The sequence below is a fragment of the Epinephelus lanceolatus genome, chromosome 22, assembly GCF_041903045.1.
Source record: "Epinephelus lanceolatus isolate andai-2023 chromosome 22, ASM4190304v1, whole genome shotgun sequence".
Lineage (NCBI taxonomy): Eukaryota > Metazoa > Chordata > Actinopteri > Perciformes > Serranidae > Epinephelus > Epinephelus lanceolatus.
This window is the reverse complement of record NC_135755.1, coordinates 25,426,471-25,447,766: the sequence shown is the minus strand read 5'-3', so window position 1 is coordinate 25,447,766 and position 21,296 is coordinate 25,426,471. Positions and strand designations below refer to the sequence as shown.

General features: G+C 41.7%; 1 protein-coding gene across 1 annotated transcript in view; it reads left to right on the top strand.

Moving 5' to 3' along the window:
• col25a1 (collagen type XXV alpha 1 chain) overlaps positions 1 to 21,296 on the top strand; it is a 196,768-nt gene that overhangs the window by 118,759 nt on the left and 56,713 nt on the right. The window contains exons 4-5 of the mRNA XM_078164124.1: positions 15,529 to 15,555; positions 18,305 to 18,331. Coding sequence (XP_078020250.1) covers positions 15,529 to 15,555; positions 18,305 to 18,331 — 54 coding nt within the window. The remainder of the gene's footprint in view (positions 1 to 15,528; positions 15,556 to 18,304; positions 18,332 to 21,296) is intronic.

The following is a 21,296-nucleotide window of genomic DNA, read 5'->3' as shown; positions in this document are numbered from 1 at the left end:
ACTGGTTTTTTTGGTGCTTTTGGGATTGTTCCTGTGGGTGAGACATAGTAAATCCAGTGCACAAACAGTAAGTACCTGACAGTGTTCCAGTTGTGGCCAGCAAATCACTCTCTGATGAAGTCATTATAGGAAGCAGAAGGTGCTGTAAAATGTTTGGTAGGGGTCCTCGTTTTACTGTAGGAAAAGCAACCAGGTTTCAGCTGAACCCATACTGCACAAAGCAACAAAGAAAAGGCCATAATTTACAGTATAGACCCAAAAACTGAAGGCTGACTGCATTTCTAAAAACAGACAAGTCTTCAGAAAATGCAATGATCTGACAATGACTCACCCGATGGTCACCAAATCTGTTTCCGAAATAAAAAAAGTCCCGTGCTAGTTTCTTAAGAAGAGACAGTAGTAAGTGATCTCGTGTGGTTTTTCATATGGTATGCCCACCCGGGGGATGGCAGGGGACACGTCGCTATGAATATTCAACAGCTCCCTCTATAACTCCAGGAACACTGCGTAAATTGTACACAGGCCCTCGGAGCCAAACAAACCAACCGCTGCTGAAGCCATTACAGATCTCTGTGACTTAATCGTTACTCAGCCGCTGATGAATGGACAGGGACCTGCGGTTAGAGAGACAGACAGAGAAAATAGGTCTCATCAATCAAAACTGATCAGGAAAGATCCTCATTTGTGGCCCGCGATCACCGTTTAGCGGTGCTGGAATGTAACTAAGTACATTTACTCAAGTATTGTGCTTAGGTACAAATTTGAGGTGTTTGTGGGAGAAATTGTACTTTTTACTATACCACAATTATTTGACAGCTGAAGCAATTAGTTAATTGACTGGCATAAAATGAAGTGGCAGTATTTGATAGCCATTTTTAATGAACTTTGGACTGTTTGTTGAACAAAACAAAGCAATGTGAAAGTGTCACTTTGGGCTCTGGGTAATTGTGTCTGCATTTCTCACTGTTTTCGGTATTTTTACAAACAATCAACTGATTAATGAATGAATTAATTAATCAGCTTATTAATCCATAATGACAATAATCATTAGTTACAGTCCTGCACAAAGTAGTTAAATGAGTTAAATGAGCTTCACCTCAACCAGCTACAGCAGTTTAATGCTGCTTTTGCAATAAAGGGACTGTTGAGATGTTTAGAAGTGGGGTTGTATGGAGCACTTATCCATATGCAGTGTTTTACATACAGTAGATGTCAGTCGGCACGCCCTTAGTTTTGAGACACAGGCTGGAGTTTGACATGGAAGCTAATGTACTGCTGTGGAAGGGTCATCAACAAAATGTATTTTAGTCACCTAAAAAAGTCAATTGTACACTTTTTTCCTCGTGATATCCAGTGGGACAATGACGACGTTATATCGCTCTCTTCAAAGCCAGACTCCATTGAGAATAACAGTGATTTAACATCGCTAAACACAGGAGCCAGCTGGTCTACCGCTGCCTTGATTAGTTAGTTTGTTGGTGTTGTTGTGTGACTTTGGTGTTTAAAAGGGTTACTTCAGATTCACCAAAGTCACACAATAATACTAACTAACTAATTGATCAAAGCAGCGGCCGACCAGCAGCTCTCTTATTCTCGATCTTAAATGACTGTTTTTCTCAATGGAGTCTGGTGGCTTTGACGAAAGCATACATGGGGAATAGAAACTATCAGTATGCGCTGTCTGACACTATATCATACACTTAAATTGATATTTTGTTTTTTTAGGTGGGACTTTTTTTTTTTTTTTTTAGTGGCTAAAATACATTTTGTTGTTGACCCCCAACCACAGCAGTGCATTGCATAGCTTCTGCGTCAGTACTCCTGCTTCTCCAAACTGGGGGCGTGCCGACTGACATCTACTGCAGGTAATACACTGACTATGGATAACTATACCAACAACCTCACCTCAAAAAATCTGAACTATCCCTTTAATGCATGACTAATAATAATCCATTGATTTAAAATAGTATAACAGTCACAGGGGACATTTTTCTCACACCAGAGTAGTTTTACAGGGTGGTATTAGTACTTTTACTTAAGTAAAGGACCAGAATATTTCCTCCGCCACTGGCGTTTAGACATGGAAAAGTGATTGGCTTTGTTTTCATTTCCTTTTTTCCACTGCTTAAGCCTTTGTGTCAATTTCGCATGGAATCACAGAGTCAGTTGTCAAGTGATGTTAAGTTGGATATCTCTTCTTGTCTCCCAGACAGATTGGAAAACTATTAATGGAGACATGTTGCAGATACTATATGGGGCAAGATGAGTTTCAACTTTTGCAGCATTCACGAGAAAAGTTGCTTCTTCTTGCCACTGAAGCCAGAAAAGAAATGTTTTTTACTGTACATAAAAGTTAGTGAAATCTGTGAAATGACAGCCGAGGCAAGAATTATCATGTTTCCGCTTCTCATTTTTTTTATCTTCTTCCTTCATCTTTCTGTGGCTCTTCAAGGGCGGTCCGTGTCAAAACATCAACCCTAAGCATCCACCGCTGTGTGTGCACACCATTTAGCAGCAATCAAGCATAAAACACCATCCCTGAGGCTGCACTGAAGTACCCACTAACACCACTCACCGACTGTACTTTTTTAAAATGCCATACTAAATTAAAATTATACAGACAGAGAATGAAACTACCCTGCTTTGAAATCTGGTTAGAAGGGAGGAGAGTTATTTGAAAATGATACAATGTTGGAAATATCAAACCCACTTCAGCATGCCTCTGCACCACACTGGAGTCTCGAGCCAGGCCGGTTACAGTGCAGCACATGAGCTCTTTGCGAGTTATGTTAGCAGTGAGGTAAATAAAAGCAGCTTGCATCTGTATCTGTGTTTGACATTCCACCTCCACCTTCACAAGCAGAGATTCCAGAGACCCAGGTTGAGGATGACCTGTCACAACGTATGAATTATGCAGCTGTGTTACAAGGATTAGAGGCAGTGTGGGGGTGAAGTAGAGGAGAGGCGCCCTCAACCCTTCATCCTTCATCTGTTATGCACCGCAGCTCCACACCTGTTAATAAAACATATTCCAGCTGGACTTTGATCACTTTTGCCCTACGGAAGTCGAGAGAGAGCCAGTTTATCTAAAGTGAGACTCTGGTTAGAGTTAAAGGAGGCCCTGAGTGTGCCGATGTTGTGCTAATTTACAATTACTGCCATGTTGCATGTCGCGAATGTGAAACAGAAAATGCCCATTAACAGTTCCACATCAGAGCAGAGGCACACGGAGGCTGTGGCTCTGAAGAGGCTCACCGAGAGCTGCAAGTGGATCTATCTGACATGACAGTGTTTATTTGGGCTCATGAGGGCAGTGGTGCCCAAGGAGGCCTTCTGGCACTGGATGTGACAACATTAAGAGTTTGACCTTTTCAGATGTCAGTCCTCGGCTCATGCTGTGCCCATCAGCGGCACTTGTCTGTCAGCAAATGGCGTGAGGCAGCGCTCGGGCCAACGGTGAGCTTTTCTTGCAGTGATTTAAAGCAGTCAATAGTGCACACTGGCTGTCTGAGCGGGCTGAGTGCTCACAGGGGAAACTGACTGTCATTACCTTAGCATGGTAGGAGAATTAGCACAGCATGAACGCGATGCTCGCAGTTTAAGAAAAAAAACCTGACAGCTTTTTGATTGAGAGGAATTTTCCTCACACTCATAACATCAAATGATGAGAAATGTAGAGCTGCCAGTGTGTGGTTCTAATTGAATCAACAGAAGAAGTGAAAGAAATACTTTTCCAACTGGAACATTGTCCCTTATTCAACATTTTAAATCCAGGACAAGAATTTTGTGGGTCAGAAATTTGCTTGCGTATTGTGCAGGAAAAAAAAAATTGGCTTTTGATGTTTTGCTTTTTATGGATACAGTTTGGTTAAAGCTGTTTAAATGTTTCCCCTCCTCAGGAGTGACGAGATCTTCCCCGACTGAGATTGTGAATTAGCATCTCCTCCATGTTCGATTTGCATCTGCACTGACACAACACACACCGATAACCAGTCACACTATCAGTTTCCACGGTTCACAGCGTCCCAGCTCCCACAAGAGCATCCAACACATAACAACAAGCGCACACTCACAAACACATACACACACATTAAAGTCATTTTATGCCTGCTAATTGTGATACACTGTGGATATGGGAACCAGATGCCATTCCCAAGTCAGTTTTCCAGTGTGGTTTTCCTATCCCTGCCTAACCTCTGCGTCCAGATTCCTCCGACGAGCACCAGCCACTTGTGGTCGTCCGCTCCTGCCCATTCTGCTCTGATTACTCACATCTCTGTCCTCCATTAGTTTCCCGCCTTGAAAAAAAGAAAGTTTCCCTGCAGCCCACCGTAATATGATTGAGGGTTCCCATGCAGAACTAACAGATGGAGGTGTACATATAGATATATGTTTTACTGGATGTCTTTTACTCTGTTCCAGGTTTGAGCATGTTTAAAATTGAGTAGATTTCACTTCCAATGATGCCCACAGACGGCTTTTAGCTGCAACTGGCTAAATGTGCATTTTGCAGTTGCCTTACCACTATTTCCACTCTTGCATTGGTCCAGTTGATTATATTTGTGTATCTGAATGGGATATTTCAACTGTTGGATAGAAAGGTTAAGGGAAAATGTTGTGTGAGAATGAATGCTACATTATTTTCCTTAAACAGTGCTAAAAGAAACACTTCTACAAACACCTTATTGCTGGTAGCATATCTCCCAAAATATCACATAATTCTTTTCACAATTGAGGTTGTACGAGGTATTTATCCACAGACAGAGAGTTACAGACAATAGATGTCAATGGGCATGCTCCCTCTTTGGAGAGGCAGATAGGAGTACTGTCATGGAAGCAAAGCTATATGCACTGCTGTGGATGGGGGTTATCAGCAAAGGTAATTTAGCCCCTTCAAATGCCTACCCCAAAACTCAATATCAGTTTATTTGAGTGCTACATTGAGAACATTTCCACAGCTTTACCTTGCCACCAGACAGCCCTTTACTTTGGCACTACATTTTCTCCACTAGAGAACTCCCATATGCATACGCATCTCTCTCTTTCGGCTGTGCTCTATGTCCATACAACAGTTTGTATGATATCCTACAAATTAGTGGCCTGTTAAGGACTTTTTATCCTTGAAGTAAAGTTAATTATGGAGGCTAGGTTTAGGCAAGTAAAGCAACTGTGCTTAGGTTTAAGACAAGAAACATGATGAGGATGTACCTTAAAATGACTCCAAGTTCACACAGTTCTGAACTTTGGTAACCTGGGGCAACATCCCCCTGTGTTTTGTGACCCATCCACTGCCCTAACCTGCCTCCTAACTGGACCGCTTCTTTCTTTACTCTCGTCAGCGCACTGGTCATGTGATCGCAGCCTTCCAACATACAAGAGATACGCATTAATTACTCATACTAGTCTATACCCATTGGTAGCTTTGTCACCTTCTACCTATGCCAATCCTCAATGCCTATGTGCAGTTTCATTGACCATGTCAGTGAGTAGAAAAACGTGGGACAGACAGAATGACTGACTGACTGACAGAATGACACACTGACAGTTTCCCTGATTATGTACAGCATACCATACCATGACTTAGTCATACCAAAAATTAGAAAAAACAAAACATTGGGCCACAGGGGGAGCCACAGCGATCGGTCACATTTAAGCCATTTTTAAGCATTTTTCTGTTGTTATAGCGCCACCCAGTTGCCAATTAGAGTTAAATTTCTCCAGTCACCTTGAGGCGTCCTGTTCTACATATCTACCAAGTTTAGTAAAAATCAATATGGTGGTTAGGCCTAGATAAGAAATTAGCTCTCTAGCGCCCCCATTTTGTTTGATGGGGTCAATAATGGAGGGGTCCCCTCAGATTATGTGTGGTCATATGCCTACAAAGTTGCGTGGTGATTGGTGAAACCCTTGAGATGTTATACACCTGTATGTGATGAACCACACCCTCCGCAATATTCATTGCCTTATAGAAGCTCAGTTTTAGTAAGTTTTCCAACTTTTGCCAAGAGGGAACTTTAGATATTGGTCCCTAGATTATGTTCACCGAGTTTCATGCAGATCGGTCAAACTTCCTAGGAAGAGAACAATTTTAAGTGTTTTTCCAAAAATTCAAAATGGCGGAAAATCTATATAAAACTGGAAGTTATGGGTTCTTGAGGCAAATGTGTTCCTCATGAGGAGAGGCATTTCTGTGCAAGGTTTCATGTCTCTACGACATACGGGGCATGAGATATGCCCATTCAAAGTTTGCAATTTCAATTAGTTGCTATAGCGCCCCCCTTTGGCCAATTGATGTAATATTGCTTCATTCACATCCTCCCATGACCCTCTATCACTGTGCCAAATTTCACATGGATTGACCAAGTCAGTGAGGAGAAAAACGTGGAACTTAGACACAGACAGACACACCCACAGACAAAGTTTTCGTCATAGTAAGATTACATGGGATATGTATGGATTCTGATGCATTACTTCTCATAGTGTGTGGCACAGTTACGCTTAAACCTAGGAATATGGCAGTTCTATGGTTGGGAAAATGTAATGCCAAAAAAACAGGGCTGTCTAACAGCAAGATAAAGTAGTGAAAATGCGTCCAATATAGAGTACACTTGAACTTACATTGATTTATTTAGGTGGCTAAAATACATTTTGCTGCTAACCTCATCCACAGCTGTAGATTGCTGAGCTTCTGTGTTAGCACTCTGACCTGCTTCTCCAAACTGGGGGCATACTGACTGTAGGTAATACACTGATAATGGATAAGTACCTTAAACTATGCCTTTAAGTCAGCCAGATTAGACTTTATCCAGACTGTTGTGAGATCTAGAACTTTAAGTTTCAATGTTTGACAAACATGATGCATCACTTTGCTGTGTGAAGTGCGTAAGTGCGGGTTTAGTCCTTTCAGACCCTTTACTCTGGCCCTCTTCCCACTTTTGTGGTGAGCAGCACTCCTCACCTGCCCCCCACCCCCCACCCCCCGACTTACTCATTCCCTGTCAACACTCGGTGCCTGGAGGATTGCTTTGCTTAACTTCCTGTGTACACACATGCTTATTAATATTGTGTAGCTGTGTGAGAAAACCGTACGCCCGTAAAGAAGAGGTTGTAAAAGCGGTAGTTGTTGGCCTGTGCTCTCAGAGATGCCAGTGCTCCAGGGTGAGATGATTGGATCCATGTGGCCAGCAGTTCAGGCTACTGCAACTGCTGCCAGCCCCGCTGGCCCAGGTTCCACAACGCGGATATGAGCTCCGTTTGATGGATTGATTTTCTGGACCTCGATACACTTAACAGGTCAACTGTGATGAAAACTAATACAGCCGAGTCCAGACAGAGGTTACATGCAGATCCCCCATTCCTGACTTTTTGCCTCTACTTGGATTAGGTAGATTGCTTCACAAGATTGTACCAGCAGCCTGCAGCCAAAGCCACGAGAATTACTTTGCTCATGTCAACAACAGCTAAAGCCATGGATGCGAGCCAGCCCCTCGCCTCGCACTGTCAAGCTTTCATCCATCATGTTTTGAGTAAATTATAAAAGAGTAGGAATGTGAAAAATGGATATTCAGTGTCTTACTTCTACATGAGATGGTGTGAAATTAGGCTGACAGAAGTTTTTCTTTGTGAATTAGTGTGAACTGGATATTTAGTGTGTAAAAGTAGGTTGAACTATTTCACTTTGAAAACAGGGACTTATCCAATGATTAACAATGGAAAAATATATTTATTTGGTCAATCACATTATTCATTTTTTGGCATTAAATCTGATGTCAAAGACGTTAGCTAGAAAATCTGGATAAGTTGAGCAAGAAAGTTCATTCCTGACCTTGAAAATAGTAGTTTATCACTAGGGCTGACTCGAATGCTTCCAGCTTTGATTGATAAACGCTAAATCAGTATTCAAATGCAATACTCCAAAAATCCCAAATAGCCCATGAATTAAGAAATAGTAATCCAACATTTTTCGTTATGCATCAACACCAATTATTATTATCCTCAGACAAGGACATTTAAAACTAGTGACAGTTCTGTGACTCAGACACTCTGTCATCCAACATCAGTCACCAGAAACTGTTTTTACCACATGACAGGCTAATAGATTCGTTAGCAAGGTGTCTAAAACGCCAAGCGTCTGGAATAGTTTCAAAATTTGTGATGACCCCCAAAAAGTCAAGTGCTAGAAATGCCAAAGGAAAGTGATATAGCACAAATCTACAATGAGCTTGAAAAAGCCCCTGAAAACTGTAAGTAGCGAGCTTGGCCATCTTGCAAAGTATCTTTTTTCTAGCTACTATGGCTAAAGTTTCTGCAGCCTGCGTGCTAACAAAGTGGCTAATTGTCATGTTATTTTAGGGGCATTGACTGAAAAGGCAGAATTATTGCTAAAGAAACACTGTCATGCTTATTTGCCGGTTACCACCACCCCTTACACAGTCTGACTGTACCACCTCTGATAACATGCCCAATGTGTCCATACTTAAATTATAGGATGGGATATCTCCTCTAACCTGCATGATCGGAGAATAAACCAATATTCTAAATAGATATTTTGATGCTCTATTACAGTTCTTAAAAGTGTTTTATAATTGATCCATGAGAAGCCGCAGAGGCATCTTTAAAGCACATAAATAATTTGTTTGGCATAAAATATAAAATATAAGAAATCAGATCATCCACTCAAGGAACTGGTAAATGTGTTTGAAAGTTTCACACAGGCCAAATACATGATGCTAAGGAAAATATGGAACTAAAGTCAGGATGAAATAAAAATAAATCCTGATACTGCTTCTTCCATACAGCTGAAGACAGACCAACACAGAGCACATGAAACTCTAGTTGTGCAATATTTTCACGTCTTAATAATCAGCATCGCAGGAGCCACATATGAAATGTATACCTTAGTGCCAGAATCATTTTATTGAACACCATTCACTCTTTTCTTGTAATATGAAGTGAAGTAACTTACATTGTCAGATTTGAATGGCAATGTTCATGTTGCTTGCGGGTTTGGCACCCGTTCTCGTTGCCTTTTTATATTTCCCTGCAGACCTTTCCATAATTTTCTCCCCCACTCTATTTTAAAGGTGGCGGGGGGTTTCTTCTCTTTCTTTTTTCAAACCAACAGCTCATTCGGACCCTTGCAGGAGACAGTGGTCACGGTTTGGCTTTGAATGAGAAGCTAGACATGTATATGGATAGAAAAAAGCTTAATCCTGATCCAGTGGTCCACCATAAACTCGACAATATCATGCACACAGGATGTTCTGTTACAAATCATCTCACGATGGAAGTTTGACATAAGTTTGCCCAGCGTTAAGCAGCAGAAGATGTGAGGCTTACCATCAACGTGATATGTGTCATTTTCAATAAGTGGATATAGGGCTTCTGCTTTGAGGGCACTGCATTCTGCTCAACACCACACATATGACAGACATGTTTGGTATTTTTCAAGTCACTTACAGGGACCAATCTTTAAAGAGGTTTTCTGGGGAATAATTTTTGCCGCCCATACGGTAACAATGGAATAATGTCAGAAAAATTCTCAGCTCATATATAGAAATCTGTTAAAGGAACTGTTTGACGTTTCAGGAAATAGGCTGATTCGCCTTCCTGCTGAGCATCACATGAGAAGATCAATGCTATTAAACATTAAATATTAAGCTTCAGCAAATTGCTACTTAGCTTAGCTTAGCATAAAGACTGAAAGGGCCCGTCCCAATGGGGCCCTATCCCTTGGCCCTACCCCTAGATATGCGCATTCCCGTGAGGGGTACGGGTGTCCCAGTTCCTTTTTGCGTGTAGAGGTAGGGGGCGTAACGAGGGGTAGTGGGTATGAAACTAGCCCTCCGGAGTGAGGGATTACAGATGCTGACTTGCCAGCGAGGGGTAGACATCGCCATGGCTACCACCGAGCAAGAGACGGGGAAAAAAGTATTTATTGCTATTCACGATGTCTAGATTGCAGTTGACAGAAAGCTAGCCAGCTAGCTAATGTTACCATCGTTAGGTTGCTTGTTAGCTAGCTAGCTAGCTCACACTATCTGGCGTCTGTCATCTGTCCTGTTCTGGGGAACTGCCCATTAGTTCGACAGCCCATTGGTTCGACATCCCATTGTTCCGACCATATTAAACTCATTGTTCCGAAGTCCGTTCCGAAATCATCATGATGCCCTGTGGTTAAGGTCTGGTTAGGTTTAGGCACAAAACCCACTTGATTAGGGTCAGGAAAAGATCATGGTGTGGGTTAAAATGAAAAAGAAAGTGACAAACACATAAGCTGTGAGCCTGTTCCAGCTCAAGCCGGTCGCAGCGCACCAAATGCCCGACGCGAGCCGTTCAGCACCACGGACAGTCGGACTAATGGGATGTCGAACCAATGGGCTGTCGAACCAATGACATGGACTCCTGTTCTGCAGAATTGTCTGATTTTTCACATTATGATAACACGCCAGCTAGCATAACTATGCTGCCTCGTAATGTTAGCTGGTTAGCTAGCAGAAGTCCCCTGTCATACACATCTTATTACTCTAATGGTACGTTAGTAGCAAGCATAATAGTAGCTAACATTACCATTACGTTGTAGATGCTGGTTGGAAATGTAGATGGCTCGTGGCTTCCTGTTTAAAATAGTTATGTATGCGTGAACGTAACCAATGCGGTGACTTAGTGAGTGGTGTCCCAATTCCTAGGGAAAGATTTTAACCCCTACCACTTGTTGCTTCATTTCGAGGGCCAAGGGGTAATGGGCAAGGGCTAGGGGTAGGGCCAAGGGCGAAGGGGTAGTGGACAAGGGGGGGTATCTCAATTGGGCCAAAATGGAGGAAGAGTTAGCCTGGCTCTGTCCAAAAGACCACTAAAGTTCATATATCAACATGCTGTATCTTATCTGTTCAACCTGTACAAAAACAAAGCATAAAAACAGCAAGGAAGGGTTATGTGCTGTACTGTTGCTTCAGTGAGAGCAGTAACTTTCAGGGGATTGCTGCTGGATGCTTAACAATGTCACACTGACAAGAAGGCTTCTGAAAGTTACTGTGCTGTGCCAGAAAAGGGACTTTGTCACCTTTGGACTGAGCAAGGCTTGCTGTGACACCCAGTTCCAGACCTTATGCTAAGTTACAGCAACCTCACAGACAGACATGAAAGTCTTTCATCCAACTCTCAGCATCAACATTAACTGTATTTCCCCAAATATCTAACCATTAACATTACTTTGCAGTTTTAGTGGCCATTCAAGAATCCAGTATAATCTGAATATGAAGGTGTTGAAGGCATTACAGGGGGTTAATCATGCTCAAAAAAGTAACGCACGGTGAGCAAGTTTGATCAAACGAAAGCAGCCTGACGAGCCACGGAGCACCTGCCAGAGGGCTGCTTTTGAAAAAGAGCCAGAGCAGAAGCAGTAAAAAGATGTGAAAAGCGTACACAGGTGCTGATTAGAAACCTTCCTCGGGGCAGTCTGAAACCACAAAGCTGCAGAGGCTGCTTGACAAATAGACACCCGCTGCAGTTCTACTGTAGTACAGTTTGCTCCGTTTGAAATAGTCGTTGCAGGAGAGCCATTTAATAGTCTCTATAAAAGACCCTCACTGTACTGGCTCAAACCTCTTGGAAAAGCTCCAGTGGGTGCTGTCTGTCCAAGTGATGTGCAAATGATGGGCCGTATAATGAGCAGGTGCAGACTGTGTAGCGAAATCATTCCCACATGCTTTACAACCAGATGGGAGAGCTAAAGGAACAAGGTTTTTGTTCAAGATATGGTTAGGTGTGTCAAAAGCAGTATTCTAGTAGTGAAGTATAAATCTACCAGTGAATGCTGCTGAGTGTAGTCACCAGCTCTTTTTATTTGATTGATTCAGTTAAACAGGCATGAAGGGATTATTAAAGTATGCTGTTTCAAAAAGATAACATTTGTATTATACAATATATCACTAGTCATATGAAGCTGAAGAGGACAGTTCACCCCAAAATCAAAATTACGCAACTTCCCTGCAGTGCTGTTTATCAGTCTAGATTGTTTGGTGTGAGTTGCCGAATGTTGGAGATAACAACGGCAGAGAAGTCTGCCTTCTCTGGAATATAATGGAAGTAGATGGCATTCAGTTTGTGGTGCGTAAAGCGACAAAAAAATGAAATAAAAAAAAAAAAAGCAATGTCTCTTTCCAGAAAAAGATGACCCGATTATTCAAGATAATACAAAGACCTTGATATGAGCAGTTTCATGTAGAAACTATTTTCTTGCAACCGAAATACATTTGGCAATTGTTTCAACATGCCCACCACAACTCCCGCCTCCCTCCAACGTCCCATCCCCCTCGTCCTGCAACACCACCTCCCTCCAAAGGCCTACTCCCCCCTCCTCCATTACGTCCTCATTACGTCTATGATAGACGTAGGCGTTGGCAAGGTAACGTTAGATACATGGAAGGAAGAGCGAGTGTAACGTTACAACTAAGACAGTCAAACACAACCCCGGAGTTTTAAAATTCAACCGGAGTCAGTGATGACTGATGAGATTTAGAATAAGGTTACAGTGCTAACGTTAGATAGTAGTGTTAACGTTACTAGTAAGTGGAAACGCACGAGGAAGATAACGTTAATATTCCAGAGGCTACGCTACAGTAGGCTAACGTTAGCCATTAGTGACTAGATGCTGTGTTGTCATATAACGTTATATGTTATATTAGAAGCAAACTAAACATAACGTTAAATGTTCTGCACAGTCAAACGCAACCCGGGAGTTTTGAAACTTATCTGGGGTCAGTGATGACTGATGAGTTTTATAATGTAACGTAAACGCTAACGTTAGATAGTATTGGTGACTGGCAACAAACAAGGAAGATAATACAGAGGCTCAGGCAGGCAACGTTAGTAGGCTAACCATTAGCAACTGGATGCTGTGTTGTCATATAACATTATAGCCTATGTTATATAGGGGGTGAGATGTTACGCGAGCAGTTACGTCAGTCGGAGGCCTCCATGTGGGGAAGAGAGACAGGATGCTCGGCCAATCATTGCATTCGGTCCGAATGCAATGATTGGTTGGAGTTTTCTTAGAACCATATGAGAATGGTATTATTATGACATTATTACATTTTAGTGTGTCATCAGCTTATTAATAGCATTTTAACCTAAACAAAGAAAAGTGTAAAATTTCCAGAAAGGTAAGTGTCGCTTTAAGGAAGAAGTACTTCAAACCTTCTAACACCTGTGACCCATTTTCCTTTTTTATTCCCTCACAAACAAAATATAGACACTCTTTTTTGCCCTATTATGGTGGTTCAACATGGATTTGATCAAGTTTCACTGTGCTGCTGCACTTATCGTGAAACAATCTGGATTTACTGAAATGCTAAATCATATAAAGCAGAGTTTTCATTTCTTTCCACAATCTTATGGTGCCCAGTCATTTAGCCCAGTGATTTAGTGTGCCAACTATTTGTGTTTGTCAGTGCCAGATATAATGTGTTAAGCAGGCTTGTGCAAAAAGCTGCAGTGGGTGTATTTATGTATTTCTTTGTTACAGCCATTCATATGTTTGCAGTAACAGCTTGTCAATAGCCTTCTATTGTCCGAAGGCAATTTTCCCTCACAACAAAAAGCCTGCACTGATTTTCATTAGCTGCCTTCCACTTTCAGGAACATGCTGGAAACTTATTTGGCCTCACTGGAATGCATCTACATCGTTGTAAAAGTAAAAGTCACATTTGATTCCAATATGCTGCCTCCGTTATACCCCCCCAGAGAACTGCAATCGGAAACATTGTTTTCATAATGGTGCATTTTGTGTTTACAAGTGTGTTGTGGCTCTTTGTACAGCCAGACGAGTAAGCAGCAGGACCACCTCCTTAGATGTGTAAGTGTGAAAGCAGCATTTCCCATCAGCTTTTGTCTGGGCTTGTTGAAGCGAACATTTGCCTCATATTTGAATAAATAGGGCGATGCACTCTACATGCTAGCTGTACAGGTTCATAACCTCATGACCAAGGCAAATTAGGGCCTTGTGCACATCCAGTTGGGAACACATGCACTACTATACATAAACAGAAAGCTACGGATAGTTAACTGTGCATTAAAAATAATGTCCAAAGGCACTGAGCAGGCTACAACTCACTTCCCCCAGAGCAGTGTGGTAGAAATTGGCTGAGGAAAACTGCTGGACTACCTCTCAAGCATTTCAGTTTTAGACTGTGCTATTGTGTGCCAGTGCAGTGGAAGCCTGTCTGCGTCTGCAAGCCTGCTATTCTGGGTCACTGGAGGCTGTTCCTGTGAGTCTGTGGACCAGAAACAGGTCCTATACTAATGTCATTGATCTGTGGATTAGTGTCAGTAGATTTTTTTTTTCTGTTTGTCTGATATCTTTGGAAGCAAACCATGTTTGACTGATATTAGCCTGGAAAAGGAACCACCGCAGAGTTATTACCATAGTTGTATTGGTGACAGCTGAACAACTTGTTCTTTTTACCTGAGGACATATGTGGCATTTTTTTGGCTGTTACAAATCAATGACAAAGTTAGAAGAGATGCACAATTTCCCCAAACCTTGGAAGTGATTGTAGAATATTCAACTATTTTCTCAAATATTAATTTCATCTAAGTACTTGGATCTTACAAATATATTTGACAAATAGCTTTTCATATGAAACTCCGGTTAGCATCAGTCTTTCTCAGTTTCTGCAGGGGTTCAGGAACATTGTTGCTAAGCGGGTGGTCAGTTAGTCACTCTGCTGACACTGATCTAATGCTGATTTTCCCAAAGCTAGCTTTTTCCAAAAGTGCGACCTCATAGGAAGAAAGAGCCCAGCACACTGGGCTACATCCTTCAACTTGGATGTTAAAAATAGTGTTTTTGAGCACAAGCTCATTAGGCTCCAGCGTATGGATGCACACCTCATTGTCAAATCCTCTACTTCACTCATAATCTTTTACAGAGCCCACCCAGGAGCCCCTGCTTGCTGACTGACAGAAGTTGGATGCAAAAACTGCCTCACAAAAACTGCTGTGTAAAAAGAAAAAAAAAAAGAAGTGTTCCTCTTGTTCAGGGCACATTTTTACTATGTGCTTGCCAATACTTGGTTGGGAGATTGCTGGATTTGATCCTCTATGTAAACATGGGCTTGATTTGGGCCTGTTTTTGGTTTTAATTGTATGTTTGTATAATCCCTGCCGCCTACAATGCATAAGGTACCGCTTCCCAGTCTGTGACAGGGCATTTAAATCAAATGCTGAGAGAGATGTCAAAAAGTACACAATGTTAGTTTTATCATAACTCAATTTTTTAATCGTTTGATTTTGCCTTCTTTCTGGAAGTTCATGTTTGTTTATTGGGTAACACGATTGGTCACCCTGGTTTTACAGTTGTTGTGGTGTACTGTATCTTACCAAAGTGTGTCATGGCGCCAGAATTTTCACAAATAACCAACATGGACTGTAGTTTGTCATTTTCTTTTGTGTTGTTTAAAAGTTTTAACAATGCTTTCTCTCTCTCTCTCTCTCTCTCTCTCTCTCTCTCTCTCTCTCTCTGTGTAGGGCCCCCCAGGTCCCAAGGGTGAAAAGGTAAGTAATGTTATCATTCATTCGATGTATCAATTGATATACTGTTGATCTAGTCAAATATTTTATTCATCTGCGTAAAGTAATTTTTTAAAGGTAGATGTGCTTGTTTGTCATTTTGCCGAGAGTTAGTTAATACCACTGTCATGTCAGCAGCTGGTTAGCTTAGCTTAGCTTAGCACAACGACTGGAAGCAGAGGAAAACAGCTAGCCTGGTTCTGTCCAATGATAACAAAATCTGTCTCGCAACAACCGCCCCTTTTGAATGTTATCAGTCCATTAAATGGCTATTATCGGTTGTTATCACTACCATTATAATCAGTGGTGTAGTCGTACTTGATGAGGTGGGTATACTACTAGGTAGATGGGTAGTTAAGCTGAGGAGGAAGTCGGTATACTCGCCAATATATTCTGGTTGCTTTCTGGCTGATAGGTAGGTATACTGTAAACAGACAGAAAACAAGGTGGGTATACCCTCTATACCTGCATATATCCTACACTACACCACTGATTATGATAAAAGCAAATTGCACCCACCAGTAAGCCAGGTTTCAGTTTCGTAAGGTTTAGGCAGCAAAACTATGTGGTCAGTGTTCAGTGTTTGTCTGACCCTGTCTCCATCCTACACAGACTCTCTTGCTCTTTACGTCACCTGACTTCTTCCTTTGCTCTCATGATAATTACGAGGCCATATAAAGGTGCCGACTAACAATAAACATACATGCAGGAGGTAGAGTAGGGCCGCACTACCTCAAACAGTCATTTAATGGGCTGACAATGGCCTTCTGAAACTACTATAGGTGTAGCTGGCCCATTTTAATTGATATCTTTGAAGCTGATAACCCCTGATAACACCCATCCAATCAGGTGATAACATTCAGAAGCAGATTCATGAGAATTATATTAATCTTTTCATGTAATTCTCAGTATGAAAGTGAAAATGTTTATTTCCTAATTTGTCAAACTATCCCTTTAAGAAAGGTTTAGTCTTTAATATCAAGCCCATCACACATTTTTGCAGGTCAAGACGATTAAATTTATCTTTGTTTTTGCTCTACTCGCTGTTAATCTCTCTATAAAACATGTCATTCTGCGTTTGCGGCAGTAATTCGCATTCAACTCATCCTGAATATTTAAATTCTCCTGTCGTTCACAAATCCACAACACAGAACATTAATGCCTGAAAGCCAGAGCCCAAGTAGGAGCCCTTAAATGCCTCACTGAGCATTTCTCCATAAAACAGCAGCGGGGCATGCAAAATAACCACACTGTCTCTTTATAAGCCTGCAGGACTCTGGGACAAATGTGTGCCTGTGGCTTTGCTTTGAAAGACTAAAACCACGACCTCCCTTGATTCACACCAAAGTTGATGAAGTCCCTTTATTCATTTACAGTGGAAACAAGTGCATACTTTTAAAACGCTACCAGGGAAGATCTGTTTTACATGCCATCAATGAATAGATTAAGTATTTATTTATATTTTGTGTGAAGTAAGCAACAACTTAGACAATAACCCATGATGTTTCAAGGATTACTGAGCTGTAAAATAGCAGACATAAAATAAAATAGCGTGAGAGATCTAACCAGAGCTAAAGTTAAACACAGAGAAACAGTTCACAGTTGTCATCTGCATCAAGTCACACTCTTTGGTAAGAGATGATTTCTAGTCATGTGGGGTGTGGAATGACGTTGGTTGTTGTCGCTGACCAACGTAATGAATCAACAGTGTGATCTCTTATTTGGTGCCCCTCAAAGCAGAAAATGGAACCCATAAGCATGGCCAACAAAACCAGATTTAGATGACTGTCGAGCATACGTTATGACAATCATGAAAAGCCCAGTTCTGCTGATTAGATGCATGTTCATGTCTCTCATGTGAACCACTTCATCTGCAGTTTAATGAAATGAAAAACAACTGTGTGCATTCCTCCCACCCAAGTCGATTGCAGCGTGCATCAGTGTGGCCATTCACAACTGTTTCCCTGTTAAATCCGGTTTTGGAACGACTGCCCAATGAAAAATTACAAAAATCCAGAGAGCTGTTTTATTTGAAATCACTCAGGCATTACATTGAAGTTTGTTTGAGCAAAATTCCCATCCATGTGTGATAAGTTGTTTGGCTCATTTTACTGCTGTGGCTAAGTTGTAACTCAGCCAACAGGAGAGGGGAGAGCATCAGATGAGGTGGTTTAAGGGTGTTCAGTTATCCGATTCTAGACGGATTAAGGTTAGAATTCAGTGTCCAACATTTGGTCTTCCTTCAGTTGTTTTAAACAAAAGTGTACTTTTGGTTCGGTTTCACTCTAATGTGATAAACCCCCAGTTCTCGCCATGCAGGTTGATTCAAAACCAAACGTACTCTCCTTCAGGAACGTGCTCCGTCCACAGAGCTCTACCCCCAAATCAAGGCAGTAAGCCAAAGATCTCTGGGGCATAAAATCTGGCCTGGCAATTCAGTTCGCCCACACTCAGCTCCCCCCTCACCAAACCCACCAAGCCTCACACTACTGCTCTCTTTCTTTCTCTTTCTCTCAAACCCAATTCATGTCAGTCCATGTTATCATAAGTGATTTTACTCTCAACCACAACGAATAGTTGAGGGTTCCTGTATTATTTTTCTTTATCAATGTGTTCTGAATTATGCCTCAGTGATTTCAGTGTGAGTCTCAGCTTATTATCAGCACTGTACTTGTGTTCGGTGTGTGTTTGGCCCCTGCATTTCAAGACAAATTCTTTTTCTTGCCTTCCGCAGGGGGATCAAGGCGACCAGGGACCACGGGTATGCAGTTTACTCTTACTTCTTGTGATTAGCTGATGAATGTGACTGCGTGTGTCTCCCCCAGCAGAATTGTGGGCAAAAGGTTTGAGATGCATGAAATTCCTGGGATAGTGTTCTTCCCATCTGGCCAAATACAATAAGCATTTCAGCACTGCTTATTTCTACATCAAGAATGGGCAGGCAAACGTGCAAGATACTTTGGGGTGATATACTTCTTGAGATGCAAAGACCATTTTTTGTACCTCATGTCTTCAAATTGAACATGAGTGCAAGCTTTTGCCCATCAGCAGAATATATCTGCTCAATCTCAGCTATAATCAAAAGCCAACTAGCTCTGTCTCTATAATTACTCGTGATTCACTTCAATCCTTCGACGTGACATGGCGTATTCAGAGGTTTAATCATTTCCAGCTCTGTAGTTTGACATTTCTATAAAAGCGCAGCTTCTAAATGATGACGATGTGAGTGCTTTTCCGTGCTTGACAGACTCTGAAATGAATTACTCTATCTCCAACAAGCAGCGAGCGTGCCCTCATTTTTCTCAAATAATGGTTAAAAAATGAGCCCTCCTTGAAAGGCAGACTGTGACTGCACAGGTTTGTTTAAAGTAGATTGCATTAACTGGGGTCACATGTGCACATGCACACACACTGTTTTTCACTTCCTCTGTATCTGCTGTCATCATCAAGAGTAGATTGTATGGAGTCTGAGTCACTTTAAATGCCTGTAATTGATTTCCTTGAGGGCAGAGCGCACACAGAAGTTGGAGCATGAGGACAAGAGAACGCAACAACACACACAGAGGTTTGTCTTGTCACCAGAACACCAGCCATCTCCCAAGTGGATCTGATCCCAATTCAGTATTGGCGCCCAACCAGACGTTAGTAGTTTGCCAATTACCTTTGTCAGCTTTCCCCCTAGGTCTGTTTTGCACGTCAAAGCACTGCATTTCTTATGATTTGGAAGTCAATACAAGTGACCTTCCCTTGCGAAATTTGATTAGTGGTCTCAAAGTGATACATCTTATGTTACACATAGGCACTCCTCAAATGACAGCCAAGTTCATAGAGATTACGGATCTCTGAGGGGTTTCACACTTTCATGAGATCGGCGAATACGTTCCCAGATCTGTGATATCCCTTGTTAATTTTTAATGATATAAAGTAGTATTGGATAATCATTACTATTGCAAAGGCTGAACCACTACAAGCAGGACAGAAAGGAAATATCTTTGTTCCTGAGGTGAATTGGCGAAAGTAAACTATCGCCATTTGGATAGAATTTCTTGGGTTTTGCCCATAATTTGTACCCTTTTAACCTAGGAAATGGAGTCATCTGTCTCTATCAGTTGAATGATTTACAACTTGAAAACAGCAGTGTGGCTGACAGAGCTGTAACAGGGACCAGCCATGCCCTATTTGTCTTGTAGAGTAAATAAATAAACTGTCCACTTCAAGAAAGCATTTCATTAACTCCCAATTACAGCAAAACTGTCCCTTAACAGGTACAAATTAACACACAGTCATAATCTCATATGAAGGACTGCAGGGGCATGAAAGCAGTCTAGGTCACCAGCAAATTCTATTACCTCCCCAGAATGGCATATTGACTTTGCACATTAGATTAGTAGGTAAATGTAGTGGAACAGTATTAGAAAGATTTCCTTAATCAATGAAGGCAGAACAGGACAAGTGCTACCTGACCTTGACTCTATCTGGCTGGGAATTAAGTTAATTTCATGCGCAGTATTGACTGAGTGTCGAGAGGCTATTAAACCCATATGGAGGTCCATGTAAACAAGAACAGAATACGTCCTGTACACATCACAGCCTGACAGATTACATCATATGTAAACAGATTTAAATCTACAATCATTTAAAGGACATTTGTGATTGCATGTTGATACAATATGTGTATGTCTTCTGGGGTCAACTCTAATGGTCAGGTCAAATCCCCCCCCAGCTCCTGTAGCCAAAGACAATGTGAGAATTGCCACATAGCCAGCAGAATTTCCTCACAGACACACACTTCCTCTGCCTGGACCCCACATGTCAGGGTCAGCCATTTGTCGGCCCTAAAGGTCAAAGGCCACGTCCAAAACGCCAAAGGTTAACCAAGCAACAAATAATAAATTGGCCAGTTTTGACAAACAAATGTGTGGCCACCGTTGGGGCACCACTGGTGGGATATAATTAACAGGATTTACTGACACTGTGTGTCACCAAGAAAGGTGTGTGGTCTTTTTGAGGGATGGCCGTGGCCACAGGTGTCAGGCAAAGGTTGGTGAATTCCAGCAACGGGAAACATTCCTGAGATTTCACAAAGAAAACTGCCCTAGTTTGTCCAGGACTTTACTTCTCACATTGTGGGATTTGACCAATTTGCGATGTTCTTCCAAAATAAAGAAACAGTGATTATGTAATTTCCAGGATTTGACTTTTCAGTCATGAAAAAGAAGTGTGTTCGCAGTCTACTGTTTGCACATGAAATCAGAAGCCTCAAAATGAATTTCACTTGAGATACTTTGGATGTATCACATTGATGCCAAATCTGAGGCTTTAAATGAATGTATTATTCCTCTCTTAAATGTATTAAAGCCATCTGTGCACAGAACTGGTAATCCACTCCACATATAGATATTCAGAAAATGCCTCAGCCTGTATTTGCTCGGGATGCTTTGTGTGTTTGGTGTGGTCGAGGAGATGCTGGTTCTGGCCAGTGTCCTATGACGGCTGTTGCTGATTGTCCTTATATCTGGCTTTTTGTTTACTACAGTTGCAGTTGTCTTGCTGCGGGCAAATGCATAGCACTAGAGCTCCTCACCAAATAACCAACATCCGTTTTGGAGGGGAAAAGCAAAACAAAGCAATCTGTGAATGGTTAGGATTCTCTGTCAACAGCCATGTCATTATCATTCTCACACATAGACATCAGCGCAGAGGCAATGCAGGGTGAGCTCTAACCC